General features: G+C 33.6%; 1 protein-coding gene across 1 annotated transcript in view; it reads right to left on the reverse strand.

Annotated features, from left to right (window-relative positions):
• The window catches only part of LOC143046867 (uncharacterized), a 61,039-nt gene extending 47,312 nt beyond the window's left edge, over positions 1–13,727 (reverse strand). The window contains exons 1-5 of the mRNA XM_076219927.1: positions 13,580–13,727; positions 12,191–12,351; positions 10,896–11,571; positions 2,318–4,699; positions 124–292 (exon numbers count right to left, since the gene is read on the reverse strand). Of these exons, the coding sequence (XP_076076042.1) occupies positions 124–292; positions 2,318–4,699; positions 10,896–11,571; positions 12,191–12,351; positions 13,580–13,682 (3,491 nt within the window). The 5' untranslated portion in view covers positions 13,683–13,727. The remainder of the gene's footprint in view (positions 1–123; positions 293–2,317; positions 4,700–10,895; positions 11,572–12,190; positions 12,352–13,579) is intronic.
• Positions 13,728–14,380: the final 653 nt, after the last annotated feature.

The raw sequence follows: 14,380 nt of genomic DNA on the forward strand, positions 1-14,380 counted from the left end.
GGTATGATTTCAAATGAGACAAATATCCAGACTCCAAGTGAAGTAGATGTAAGTAATTGCAGTCTTTTTTACAACAAAAGTCTTTAATTTATATTTAAAAAAAACAACATTATATACACTTACTTGAGGCCTACAATTGGTGGGTCACCTTCAGCAATGAATATGTTTTGTGAATCAGAAACTCTCCTATCACCTTTAATGACGTACACCTTTATTTCCACCTCGTCATTTTCATACATGTCACCTGGATAAAGCGTATTCAGTATGCCAGACGATGCATTTGGAAGGATTCCTGAAAAAAACCTTCTCATTATCTTAAATTATTGTTTAAGATAATATCATTACTGTTTTCAAACCTCTATCGTGTTGTTGATGGGTGGGCTTGGATTTTGTGTTAACTGTGAAATTATATTAAAACGATGTTTAAAATATTTTATTAAATGGTCAAGTAATAAAATCTAGTGTATCAAAAATGCACATGTTGTACAGACAGACGTTTCAAGTGAAGTCGTTGAAACGAAAGAGTTATTTCAGTTGTAAACTATACACATGGAAAAAAGTATTGCAACACCTTGATTTTTTAAAACTTGAAAAATCAGCCTTTTATTTTGGATGGAATATGATGAAATATTTGTAAAATAATATTGAAACATAGTTTATGATGACATTGGCATTTTAACGAACAAAAAATGTTTGAAAAAGAATGATTTATCGAACCACAATTTTAATAACAAAATGAAGTGTTTTTTTGTACAAAAAACTGCATTTTACAACTATTACTGTAGTCGAACTTTACAATGTCAGACCTTTCAAAATTGATCTTAAATTGATTGTTCACATCATGGTTGATCGTTATACGCCAAAGAATTAGTACTTTTTGCGCAGCCTCAATTCAAACGGTTAACCTTCACTTAACGTCTTCTGATTCCTGTCATAAATCGACTAATTTGTTGCTAAGGTAGCAGCAACCATTTCTGATGAAGGGCATTGCTTATTTCATCACGTGTTTGGACTGGGGTGTCCTTTCGCGCACATTACGCCCAAAGGTGTCCCATTTATGCTCGATATGGTTCAAATCCGGGCTACGATCGGACCAAGGAAGATAAACCAAATTCCATTGGAACAATGGATCTTCCTCCACGATGCTAATTTCCATCTTTGGCGAGCTCTGCACTACATTGGATAAGGACAACTGTGTGTCTGTTCGTAAGCAAAGGTCCCCGAAATGGTCTTATCGCACGGTAACCAGTAGCGATGAGTCGATCTCGAACAATTTTTGTTAAAAGGCTCCTGTGTCCCCACCACTCTCATTTTAGGATTGTATTGTATGCAATGGGTTTCTTTCTGACCAAGCTTCATTATGCTTGATTTTCCCAAGCAGATGGCATAGGAGGTCTTTTTGATCTCGGATAGTCTTTAACATCGTTTATTGCCTGATTTTATTCTCAAAACGACTAATAGTGGAATGGTGATGACCAACAATACGTGCCGTTGTCACAGCGACACTCCTGCTTCTTTCATGCTAATAATCTGCCATCTTGCTGCGGTTAAGAGTTGTGGAGGACCCATTACAAGGTGTCAATCACATAACTTTATAAACTTGGTTATTTAAAATGTTGAAAACAATGAGGATAAAAACACCTGTTTTGCTGTTTACGAGTACAGTAGCTGTATGTGCAAGAACTTATCAAGTCGATAATTATTGATCAAACTCAGGTGATATTTAAAACATGTTTAACTCGTTCTATTTTAACAAATTATATATAAAAAAATAAAGAGTGTTTTTTTAATTTCAATTTCAATTTGGTGTTGCAATACTTTTTTCCATGTGTATATATTAACATTACGACATATTAACACCACTTAGTTTATAAAAAAAGTTTCTAAGGACAGCTGCAGCGCAATGACAAACCTCTACCCTTATTTCCCATTACTCCATGATAGGAAATCTGAAAGTATTTAACAAAAACATAAAAGGATATGTATTTCATTGATTGTAAAAGGAATAATGACTAAAATCAACACTTAAATATAAAGTTTGGTATTTTTCTTGATTAACCTTTACCTGAAACTCTCTGGAACAAGGTTTTATTTCCAATTAAAATATTTCTTTACCACGTAGAATCAATTACTAAGCAATAATTTCATGAGCAGTATTCAATAGTGAGTTAATTTTAGACATGCTAGGATAACCAAGAGATCGGATGCATATAATAAGTAAACTAATTCATAAGATTAAAAATTGATATTTGAGCAGTAGCAATTAGCTTTGTGTTATCTAATACAAGAAATAAAGATGTGCTTCAATTGTACATACCCGCATAATTTGCTCCATCGACTTTAGAACAACCTCTATCATTCTGTCCATCTCCTTGTGAGTACGTGCAATTTGTTGTAAATGGTTTATTTATAGTCCAGTCACTATTATATACAGGCCATGTCTCACACAATCTCCTGCACGTCCAAATAAAGGTCATTCCTGATTTATCACTCGGATCAACATCAGGATCATACGCATAGGTCAAAGCATCGATGTTTAAAGGATTAACATCACCCCAACGTCTCATCATGAAGTCTCCCCCACTTATTTCTATAGTCAGAGGTGTGGCAATGATACGAATGAAGCATTCGTCAACCGTAACCATTCCTATAACTTCATTCATACTAACATTCAATCTGAAACGGTATAAACCATAGTCCAATGTCCTTGGTTCTAATACAAGTTGTCTAGCTCCAATAGAGTACACGTCAGCTCCGTTAAGATTCACTATTGCTGTCTCATTGCCTGAATTTTCGTCAATTTTATATACCTGCCACCAGAAGAAGGCAATTTTCGTAGCAGTGCAATTGATGACGACATTAGAATTGACGATTAGCTTTAGTGATTTATAGTGCGTTTTTAATCCGGGTGTATTAGGGTCACACATTGGTTCATCACATGTATTCGGTTCTGTTACATTAACTAACGGCCACCAACATGGTCCTTTCGTTACACCTACCCGGAAATCATATCCTTCATTAGATACTTTGTTTTGGCATTTCAAACTTACATCATAGTAACCTTCGAATATAAACGTTGAATCTAGAGTTATGTTGTAATAAGAAGGATTCGCTGTCTTGTTAGCATACCATATATCAGAATCTAGGTCAAACCGAAGTGTGTCAGTATTATTCCAAACATCATTCCATTCCGGTATCGTAGAACACTGTGTTGCATCACCAAACATTATATAACGATTTGGGTCTGCCATATTCGATAGGTCCATCATATAACAAGCGTTTGAACCAACCATTCCTGGGTGTATCTGATATACAAATGTAGAATTCTTTCCACGTGGATTGTCACAAAAAAGACCGATTTCAAAACATCCCCTCTGGATGCATATATCTTGTGACAGATCCAAGCTATTGTTAAAATTCTCAACAACCAATTTGACAGTGTAGCAGATATCATTAGTATACATATGGTACGCGCTATTCTTATAGAAAAAAGATTCGTCAGTAGCATTCATTGTGTCACCGTAGGTCCATTTGTACGTTACGTGTGATCCATGTTCAAGTGACGCCACGAACTTAACTTGATGTTCCTGTGCAAAATAATTCTGATCTGGCCCACCACCAAGTTTTTCTACATTTGTACTTGAATCAAAATCGGTTACTGTTAGTCCTAGTCCAACAAGACCTTCATACAAGTCATGTTTAGCCGAGTAGGTTACGTCGCTTACCAAATTCCATATATTAATGTTAACACTGTAGTTTCCGCCTCTTACGTATGTATGATAGAAAGTAAACACCTTATAGCACTTCCATGGACAACGATAATTCTGATCTTCAAATGTGGTTGGGAGGAGCTCTGGTGAGGATACAATTCCATCACCGAAGTCTATTGTATATGAAGCATTTGTAGGGTAACGATTATTATTCTGATAATCCCAAACAAGTTCAAATGAGACATTCCTCTTGTATTCTAGAGTCCATGGTGGACCAATGTAATTACTGTCAACAGGACAACGTAATGAAAACTTAGTGACAGGAATCTGAACAATTATGGGTCCCGTAGAGGAAGAAACATTAACAGAGCCTAAACTATTAATTGAGAATACCTTTGAATGATACACTCCTACAACCGAAAATAGATAAGAATACGACACCTGTTCGTAATGATCACATGGTAATGACACTACTGGGCTTCCATCACCTATATAAAATGTACAGGTAGCACGACTTCCCCATGACATTGAAATATTTAAAATACCATTAGTATCTATCGGTACGTATGGTGGATATGGTCTAAACACAAGTCCATATATCGGTTTATCGGCTTCAATTGGCAAAGTGAAGAACATATAGCTAACTAAATTAGAAATGTTTACAGAAACGTTATACGTGTTTTCCGTTGTATAAATATAACTTATTGGAATAGAGAAAAAATCTTGTGCCATTGTAGTAGCGATAATTGAAGTTGCAGTAGGTCCAGCTGGTGGTATGGTTAACATACAATAATTATACTGATCTAATGGACATCCAGGAACCGTGGTGTTATCTGACGCTGTGGTTGTCTTAGCTGTTGTCTCAGTTGTTGTACTATTGACATTATATGTTGTTTGCTTACAAAGTTGAATAACTTTTTCGCAATCAATTCCAATGGTAGTATCAACTGGTGGAGTAGTCGATGGTAAAATAGGTTCATCAAAGGAACCTGTTGATGTAGAATTGTCGTCGAAGTCGATAAAATATGAAGCCATAGTAGGCATGGGGACGCCACCCATAAATCTTAGCCAAATGTTAGCTGTACCACCGCTTGCTCCCGGTTCAATTCTGACAAGCTGTGTCCATTTTACATCGACGTTCTTGACACCGTACTGTACATATATATCATGTTGACTGTTATGATAATCAATAGGACTTTGAATTGTAAAGTTTACAGGGTAGACGCCAGGTAAAAAATAACTGTGCGTGTAGTTAAATGTTTCAGGATCCAGTAATACATCATAATAAAAGCTCTGTGTAGTTGTTGAATCCATAAAGTCAATGTATGATGTAAATCTGGAACACCAGTACATACCAATAACGAAGGTTACTTGATCCCCCACAGGGATGTATGATCTATCAATATCTATTGATAGGTTTGTAATCAGGTAATCAATCCATACTTCTATTGAGTAGGTAACTATAGGACTGACCAGGTTTGTCATGTTTACTTCCAGAAAATGAGAACCGGTAATATTATAAGAACCTGGGACTATAACAACGTACCCAGTACCTGCTGTTTCGTCAAAGCTGGTGATATTCAAAATGGAAGAATTCAGTACCGCTGTAATTTCCAAATGAGATCCACTAACAAGTGACATATACACATTCCGTGTGTTATAGAAAGGTATTGGTGATGTGGGTAGTATTAAGAAACCCGTAATTAAATCTTGGACAGGAATAATAAAGGTTATGTTCATTGTACTGACGTCATTTTCTGCTATCAGCATAAATGTATAAAAGTCTGGAGTTAAATAAAGATGTGATATGAAGCCTTCCATCCCTGAAAAATACACGTGCTGTGAACATTATTCACATGATATATATTATAACAGTATTAGATAAAATTAACATTAAGTCTTACCGGCAACCATCAAATCGTTGTACAAAAGACATTTTTTCGTAAAAAAGATACAAATGAATATGGATAACAATCATTCTGACGGTATTGCAAATATGCAGTATAATTTATAAAGAGCCCTACCGGCAGAAATATTTACATTGGATACAGTATTGTAAATATGCAATATAAAGAGCCCTACCGACAGAAATATTTATATTGGATACGGTATTATAAATATGCAATATAAAGATCCCTACCGGCAGAAATATTGACATTGGATACAGTATTGTAAATATGCAATATAAAGAGCCCTACCGGCAGAAATATATACATTGGCTACGGTATTGTAAATATGCAATATAAAGAGCCCTACCGGCAGGAATATTTACATTGGACAGAGTATTGTAAATATGCAATATAAAGAGCCCTACCGGCAGAAATATTTACATTGGCTACGGTATTGTAAATATGCAATATAAAGAGCCCTACCGGCAGAAATATTCACATTGGATACAGTATTGTAAATATGCAATATAAAGAGCCCTAACGGCAGAAATATTTACATTACATACGGTATTGTAAATATGCAATATAAAGAGCCCTACCGGCAGAAATATTTACATTGGATACAGTATTGTAAATATGCAATATAAAGAGCCCTACCGGCAGAAATATTTACATTGGATACAGTATTGTAAATATGCAATATAAAGAGCCCTACCGGCTGAAATATTTACATTGGATACAGAATTGTAAATATGCAAAATAAAGAGCCCTACCGGCTGAAATATTTACATTGGATACAGTATTGTAAATATGCAATATAAAGAGCCCTACCGGCAGAAATACTTGCATTACATACGGTATTGTAAATATGCAATATAAAGAGCCCTACCGGCAGAAATATTTACATTGGATACAGTATTGTAAATATGCAATATAAAAGCCCTACCGGCAGAAATATTTACATTGGATACAGTATTGTAAATATGCAATATAAAGAGCCCTACCGGCAGAAATATTTACATTGGATACAGTATTGTAAATATGCAATATAAAGAGCCCTACCGGCAGAAATATTTACATTGCATACGGTATTGGAAATATGCAATATAAAGAGCCCTACCGGCTGAAATATTTACATTGGATGCGGTATTGTAAATATGCAATATAAAGAGCCCTACCGGCAGAAATATTTACATTGAATACGGTATTGTAAATATGCAATATAAAGAGCCCTACCGGCTGAAATATTTACATTGGATACATTCAACACTTGTCTACGAGACAAGCATTGTTTCTACTGAAAATTGACTAATCAGAAAAAGACTCCTACTCAATCACGATATTACTGGAGAGCTAAACAAGAATTGTTTTCTGCTCATATTACATACTTGGTTTTAAACATGTCAAAATTAAATTATGTCTTTGTCTTTTGGTTCGGGTTTGAGTTTTTTTTTCGTTATTGTCACTTAATTGTATTTGGTTTCCAATGCTTTTCATGCTCCGGCTTGATTATACCTTCGAACAGTACTGATATGTCGTTTGTAAACGAACTGTTCGTTAAAGTACAAACCTAGTGTTTTGTAACTATTTCATAACATGTAATGAGTTTACATTTGTTCAGATTAATTTTGTTATTTGAATGGTTACTATATGAGTGACTTAGTGGTCGGATTTTTATGTCAACTAAGAAGAATTCATTAAAACCTTTTAACAGATAATGACAAAGACATGAAGCCAATTAGTTAATGTTACACTTATGGCTCGTTCACACGTACATTAAATTCGAATTCAATCCGAATCGAATGCGAATCGAATTCGGTAATCGGGATCACACACTTTTCTTTTTTAATTCGAATATATTCGAATTGGCAAATTCGAATTATCCAATTCGCATTAGAAATACGTTTTTGTTAATACTAATTAATAGTTAACGTCGTCCGGACACTTAAGAGACTTTGACACGCATTGCAATTCGAATTAAAATTGACGTCAGGACGTTAATAGTTATCAAAGGTACCAGGATTATAATTAAGTACGCTAGACGCGCGTTTCGTCTACATCAGACTCATCAGTGACGCTCATATCAAAATATTTATAAAGCCAAACTAATGCAAAGTTGAAGAGCATTGAGGATCTAAAATTCCAAAAAGTTGTGCCACATACGTCTAAGGTAAACGTTAAACGTTTCGAATGCAAATTAAGCTAATTAGAATTAGTTAATAAGAAAAGGGTTCGAATTACGTGTGAACGCATTAATTTACTTACATATCATTTTTTCGTGTATAATTGATATTACGGGTGCTACAGAGAGAAATGATCTGCTTCCAATCATTTTTTAAGCTAAATAAAAGACATTAAGAGCGTCACTGATAAGTCTAACGTAGACGAAACTCGCATCACGCGTATAAATTATAATCCTGGTACCTTTGATAACTATTGTGTGCTGTTGTTTAAATTTTGAGTGACTTTATTTGAAAACAAGACAAAAGTCGTTTCATGTAACACCAAACTGACTGGAATGTTTATTGATATGGCAAATTCCAAGTTTTGATCCAGGAACCTACAACATGATTGGCTAACAAAATAATACAACAGGAGAAAAATGTAATTTATTATTCAAGATTCCCTGGAATACCATTGACTAGTTAAGGGTGTAGACCTTATTTCAGGGAGATACCTCTTTAAAGCAGTGATGCGTTTGCAAAAGTCAAGTTTCATATTTTAAGCATTTGCCTTAAACAGACTGGAAATAATCTATGTAACCTAGAAGTTTAGAACATATTTATAAAAATGGTTGACACCAACATACTGATAAGAAAGAGTTATTTCCCTTAACTTAGGTCTGCCTCCTTAACTGCACTAGTTGTGCATTTCGATAATGCATGTCTCTTCGGTGATGCCTTATTCAAAAATGTTTGAAAATCAAAAGCCTTACAGAGCCGATAATAATTATCAAAGCCAAACAAGGAATTATAAATCCGATATTTAAATCGAATCAACGTATAATATTAGCATTACCATTTGACGTTCCATCATACTTTGGTTGCAATAATACAGGTGGCGTCGAAGTGGTAGTATTACTATTCATAGGTATCACTTCTGTTGAATTTGTAGAGTTGTTGTCATGGTCTGTAGTTTCAACGACAATAGCAATGAATGGGTAACTAAATATGTACATAATACCATCTCCCATAATTGCTTTATATGTGACGTTGGTACCTATATTACGCACAAATGATAAAGTATTTTTTAACATATTGTATTTAAAACAATATTGATTTAATTTTTATCATGCAACATGAATGTCAAACTACATAGTACAACAAAATAGTATGAACATCATCATATTATATTTCTTTCGTTTTATCATATCTGACCATTTGCTAAAATAAAAATTACAAAATGTTATATCTATTATATCGTGACTGCATATCGATAAACAGTAGTTTTAGTTTTAATCCTAACCCTAACCCTAAGTTTTAAATCAGTATAATACACTTATATAATACATTGAAGACCTGCTTTTGGTTTCGTTACCTATAATGAATAATCCAAGAACATATGAAATGATAATTGTAATTACGAATCATATGTTGTGATAAATTCGAGTAGATAAGGAAAAAATTCTATATTAAAAAAGATGTATATGTAACTACATGTATGTGTTAAAAAATATTCTTTTTTTGTAACTCTAAAGTATTCAATATGTCTACTGGTAAATAGAATTTCATTCTTTCAATAAGTACCTTGTGTTATATTCCATAGTACTGTTGACAAATTTCCCCATATAGAAGGTATATGGTATTTCTCCACAGTTAAATTCTGAATAGGATCTTGTACTATGATTGTATACTGTAAAATGAAAGAAGGTAGATAAACATTCTGTAAATGTATGGCAATTTAAAGGTTAATATTGTATACCCAATATTCAAGTTACAGATGATATGCACTTCTATTCCAATACAAGTAATTTTCAAGAAACACTATTACTTAGAATATTCTGTAAATCTCTGCCAATGTCAAGCAACTTATCAATATTATATAATATACTACTCATAAGTGCAATGATGATATGTATGTTTATTTAATACCATACCAGTAAGAAACAATATTACTAAAAGCAACATAAATTGAAGAATGCAGTATATGTCCTAACTATTTATCTTGTCTACCAGATCTACCTACAATAACGGACATAAAAAGAAAACAAAATTCCAAATATTGTCTAAATACGTTCCTTTGTTAAATGCATAGACATTAAATTGAAAATGGAAATCGGGAATGTGTCAGACAGACAACAACTCGACCAAAGATCTGAAAACAGCCGAAGGCCACCAATGGGTTATCAACACAACAATGTTTACTTTTAAGTTGGCATTCAAAATGGATGCAATGTTGACCCCTACAGTGCTAACAAGAACTTTCTTTTTCACTAGATATCCCTATTTATCAGTGTATAAATACCGTATTAGTGATACTATTGACTGCATTTTTCGCTGTAAAAGTAACGGTGTAAACTCCAGTTTCATTGTAAGTGTGTTGTACATATCTTTCTGTGGTGATAATACCCTCGCCATTTCCGAAATCCCAGGTATACACGGGTTTTGTCCCATTGTGTTGTGATACGTTGAAATAAAAAGACTCATTTGTTGCCACTGAAAATAAAAGAATAGTGTACGCGTTTTCTACACAGTAATACAGCAACTTTAAAGATCTTTAAACAGGAAATAACATTGCGTACTTAGTATGTAAAGTTAGTTGAAAACAAAATAGATGAAAGTACAGATCTCGTTTATATACAAAGGCGTATAGTTTTGTGAGTTTTTATAATTTTCAAATTTAACTTGGAGTTCGGCAATTTTGTTTTTATTTTTATTCTGAAAATAAGATACAATACAGACTCATCTTTTATTCACGAAGATAAAAAAGATAAAATTGTGAATCCGTTATATAAATTTGTTTTGTATACCATCAAATGAAAGTTGATACATGATTAACAATAGTGCATTTTTACTGATGATAAGCACTAAATGTTTCATTTGCTTTTATTTAGACATATTTGTGTTGAAGACCGTACCTTGACCTATAATGGTTTACTTTTATAAATTGTGACTTGGATGGAGAGTTGTCACATTGGAACTCATACCACATCTTCCTATATCAATATTCACAACTTTTTCACTTGCAAAAGAGATACTTAAGAGCATGTGGTGGATAATGTTTGTTTGTTCGCAATGAATTAAGCATCACTAGTTAAACTGAATGACCATTTTCTTTGGTGGCCTTGTAGTCTTACCTGCATATGGTACTTCGATATGTACATCTGCTATTAAGATTAACTGTTCAACCAAGACAACATCTTGTCTTGGCGGATTTGTAACGTCATTTTGTACCGTAGCTGTAACATTGAAGAACGCATCAATTCCAAGGAAAGTGTGCCTGAATTTGATCCTTGATGGTTTTTCTATGAACGTCTTTAGGGCATGTTGCGATGTTAATATGGATGGGGTTGTTGTCAGGTTGTATCCCAATGTTAGTCTGCTGCCCCATGCTGTATCACTGTTTACGTCATAGTAAAACTCATAATTCTTTCCTGTTGCAGTCAGAATGGCTATTCTTCCAGTTGGTTCATTCAAAGCCATCACGTCACCTTGTTCAACTGACAGCAAGTCGACGTCTGGAATCTCATAAAACTGCTGACCTAGTGTGGTGATGGTTACATCTATTTGGCCAACCAGTGTGTACTTTTTCATTGGCATTGAAGACCAGTCCTGTGTCACTGTACGGGGAACGAGTTGACCAGTGGACATGTCAACGCATTCACGTTTAACGAGACTGTAGATTGTTCCTGAACCACATTTTTGTTTCCATCGAGTGTCAGAAGGTTGACTGTTACATAAAACTCCGTTAAGTATACAGGAACTACTTTTAGGGCAGAAGTAATAATCTGGTGCGCAAAACGGGCGATACACCTATCAAAATAAGAAACTATTAGTACTGGATAAGTAGAGACTGAAACTAAAGCAACTTCTCAACTCATAATACTTGTAAATAAATTCATCATAGATACTAGGACTAAATTTAGTATATACGCCAGACGCGCGTTTCGTCTACAAAAGACTCATCAGTGACGCTCGAATCCAAAAAAAATTAAAAAGGCCAAATAAAGTGCGAAGTTGAAGAGCATTGAGGACCAAAATTCCTAAAAGTTTTGCCGAATACAGCTAAGGTAATCTATGCCTGAGGTAGAAAAGCCTTAGTATTTCAAAAAATTATAAAATTTGTAAACAGTAAATCTATAAATATAACCATATCAATGACAATTCATGTCAGCACAAAAAGTGCTGACTACTGGGCTTGTGATACCCTCGGGGAAATTGTAACATTCAACGATAAAGCTTTCATCTTTTAGTGCTTTCATTGTTTCTGTTCAAGCACTGGTGAAATACTCGGCTCTTTACGATGTCTAGAAGATTCGAGATTTTGGAATTCATCGTTAAACTAACTTAAAACATTTAACAGTGATAAAAACAAAATAAAGTAGACAAAGAGGATACAAACTGAATATATTTTACATAATTTCATTTATACCTGGACATAGATTAATCCTGTTGCAGTAGCTCGAAACTCTAGAGCTGCAAGAGTACCGTTGTTAGGTATTGTGTGTTCTGGCATAAAATACAACATGTCGCCTGGGTATGAAGCACCTGATGTTATGCCAGATGACTGTCCCGTCATCAAACTTTTTGTACCTATAAATAGCAAATCCTTTTAAATATATATTAAAGTAGTGGTTAAGTTATTATGTTTACCTATCTGGCTGCTACAAATGAGTTGACCATGTACTTAAGGTGGTATGGGAGTCTAAAATAAAAATGATAGAATTTGTTCATACTTTGCCAAAACGTTGTATCTATTGATACATGTTGAAAAATATAATAAAAATGATAGGTCACCGCGCATTTTCTCAAGCTACAGGACGGGACAAAATGACACATTTTGTATGGATTATACAGGAAAAAACACCATTTTATGATTAGAAACTAAACAAAATGATAGAATTGTTAAATACTTCAGGAAAAGATAGCTTTCAGACACTGCTTTGAGAAAATCAAAAGAAAAGATTGGGTCACCGTACGTTTTTTCCGGCTAAAATACAAAATAGGAAAATTCCATACAGAATCCTTCAGAAAATGCACTTTTTTAGAGTTACCTCCCCTTAAAATGCCAAATTTTAAAAGAAATTAAAACAACCAAAAATAATTAACATTTGCAAAAATATCAATATTTAGAAGTTATATTCTTCTAAATTGGTACTTTTAAATGAAAATGTACATTAAACATCTGCATTCCTGCATCAAATTTTGCTAACTTGATGGAAAATCTGGACCTTTGATTCTCTGTTTTTTACAATTCAAGATGGAGGAAGACACCCATACCACCTTAATCAATTTAATATGTGAAGTTATAAAATAGAATTCTTCAATGTTCAAGTATGTATCTAAACGAAATCATAAAATGAATGATTAATAATATAACAGGGTCTGGATGGGAATTACCCTTCACAATATTGACACAACATGCAGAATAAAAGGCAAACAAAATCTGGATGGGACTAACACTATAGATTATAATGGATAAAAAGGTACAGAATAAAGAACAAACAAAGAGAATAGAGAAAACAAGGCAAAAATAAAAAGGAGTGAGAAAAATAGGGATCTGAAATATAAAGAAATCTCAACAATGGGGATAAAAAAAGGTCAAAAATAGAGAATAGTTGGTAAAAGAAAATTAAGTTTTCGAGGTAGGTGTTCGTTTTGTTATCGATTTTATTGCATTAATCGAATATTTATGTATTCCAGTCATTTAATACGACGCTTCACTCCTTAGTTACGACATGCCCAGGGTTTTTAAAAGGCAAAACTATTGGTAGACTACATTTGACTCAAATAAAGAAATATAACAGATCTTAAAACATACCCGGTGATTTGAGAGTGTAAACTTTTCCATCACCCATGTCAACTTCTATATTCAAGTTGGTTCCCATAGCAACTGTAAGATAACAGTCAAATCGAGTTTGCATGACAACCGTTTCTTCACAGGACAATTTCAACTTTTTTACTCGTGTTTGCACCTATAACCAAAATTTTACAATATTAAGATTTTCCATGGCAGTCTATCCCTGTCTTCATGAATATTTTTTGTTATCTTCACATGTTTTACCAGAATTAGAAGGTAAACAATAGCTTACGTTGTTTGGTATCGTAAATGCAGTTATTTTAGCATTTCGAAAAGGGTAGATGTATCCATAACACATGTTCAAATTCTCCTTTCATTATTAATCAATCTACACTTATTAGAGAAATATTAATAACTATTGCTGAAATTTCAGCAATTTAGGATTCATTTCCAATCAATAGAAATCAGCGTAGTAAAAAAAGTAAAACCACAAAAAAAACTGACCGAGGAAAATTCAAAACGAAAAGTCTTTAACCAAATAGCAATACCAAAAGCTCAACCACATAAAATCAAAGGATAACAACTGTCACAATCCTGACTTGGTACAGGTATATTCTTATGTTGAAAATAACTCATATATTCTTTACTTACCTTATTACATTAAGGGTGAAATTTATAATGCATTTGTTGAATTGGATAAAATTGTATACTTATAAGACAGTCGAGCGGTTATGTTGAATCATTTTACAGAACATAAGATACATTTTATCAAAAATAACCGTATGAGATTATAAAGACTAATGTATTATTGACATTATTCAT

This window comes from Mytilus galloprovincialis, chromosome 9, assembly GCF_965363235.1.
Source record: "Mytilus galloprovincialis chromosome 9, xbMytGall1.hap1.1, whole genome shotgun sequence".
Taxonomy (NCBI): domain Eukaryota; kingdom Metazoa; phylum Mollusca; class Bivalvia; order Mytilida; family Mytilidae; genus Mytilus; species Mytilus galloprovincialis.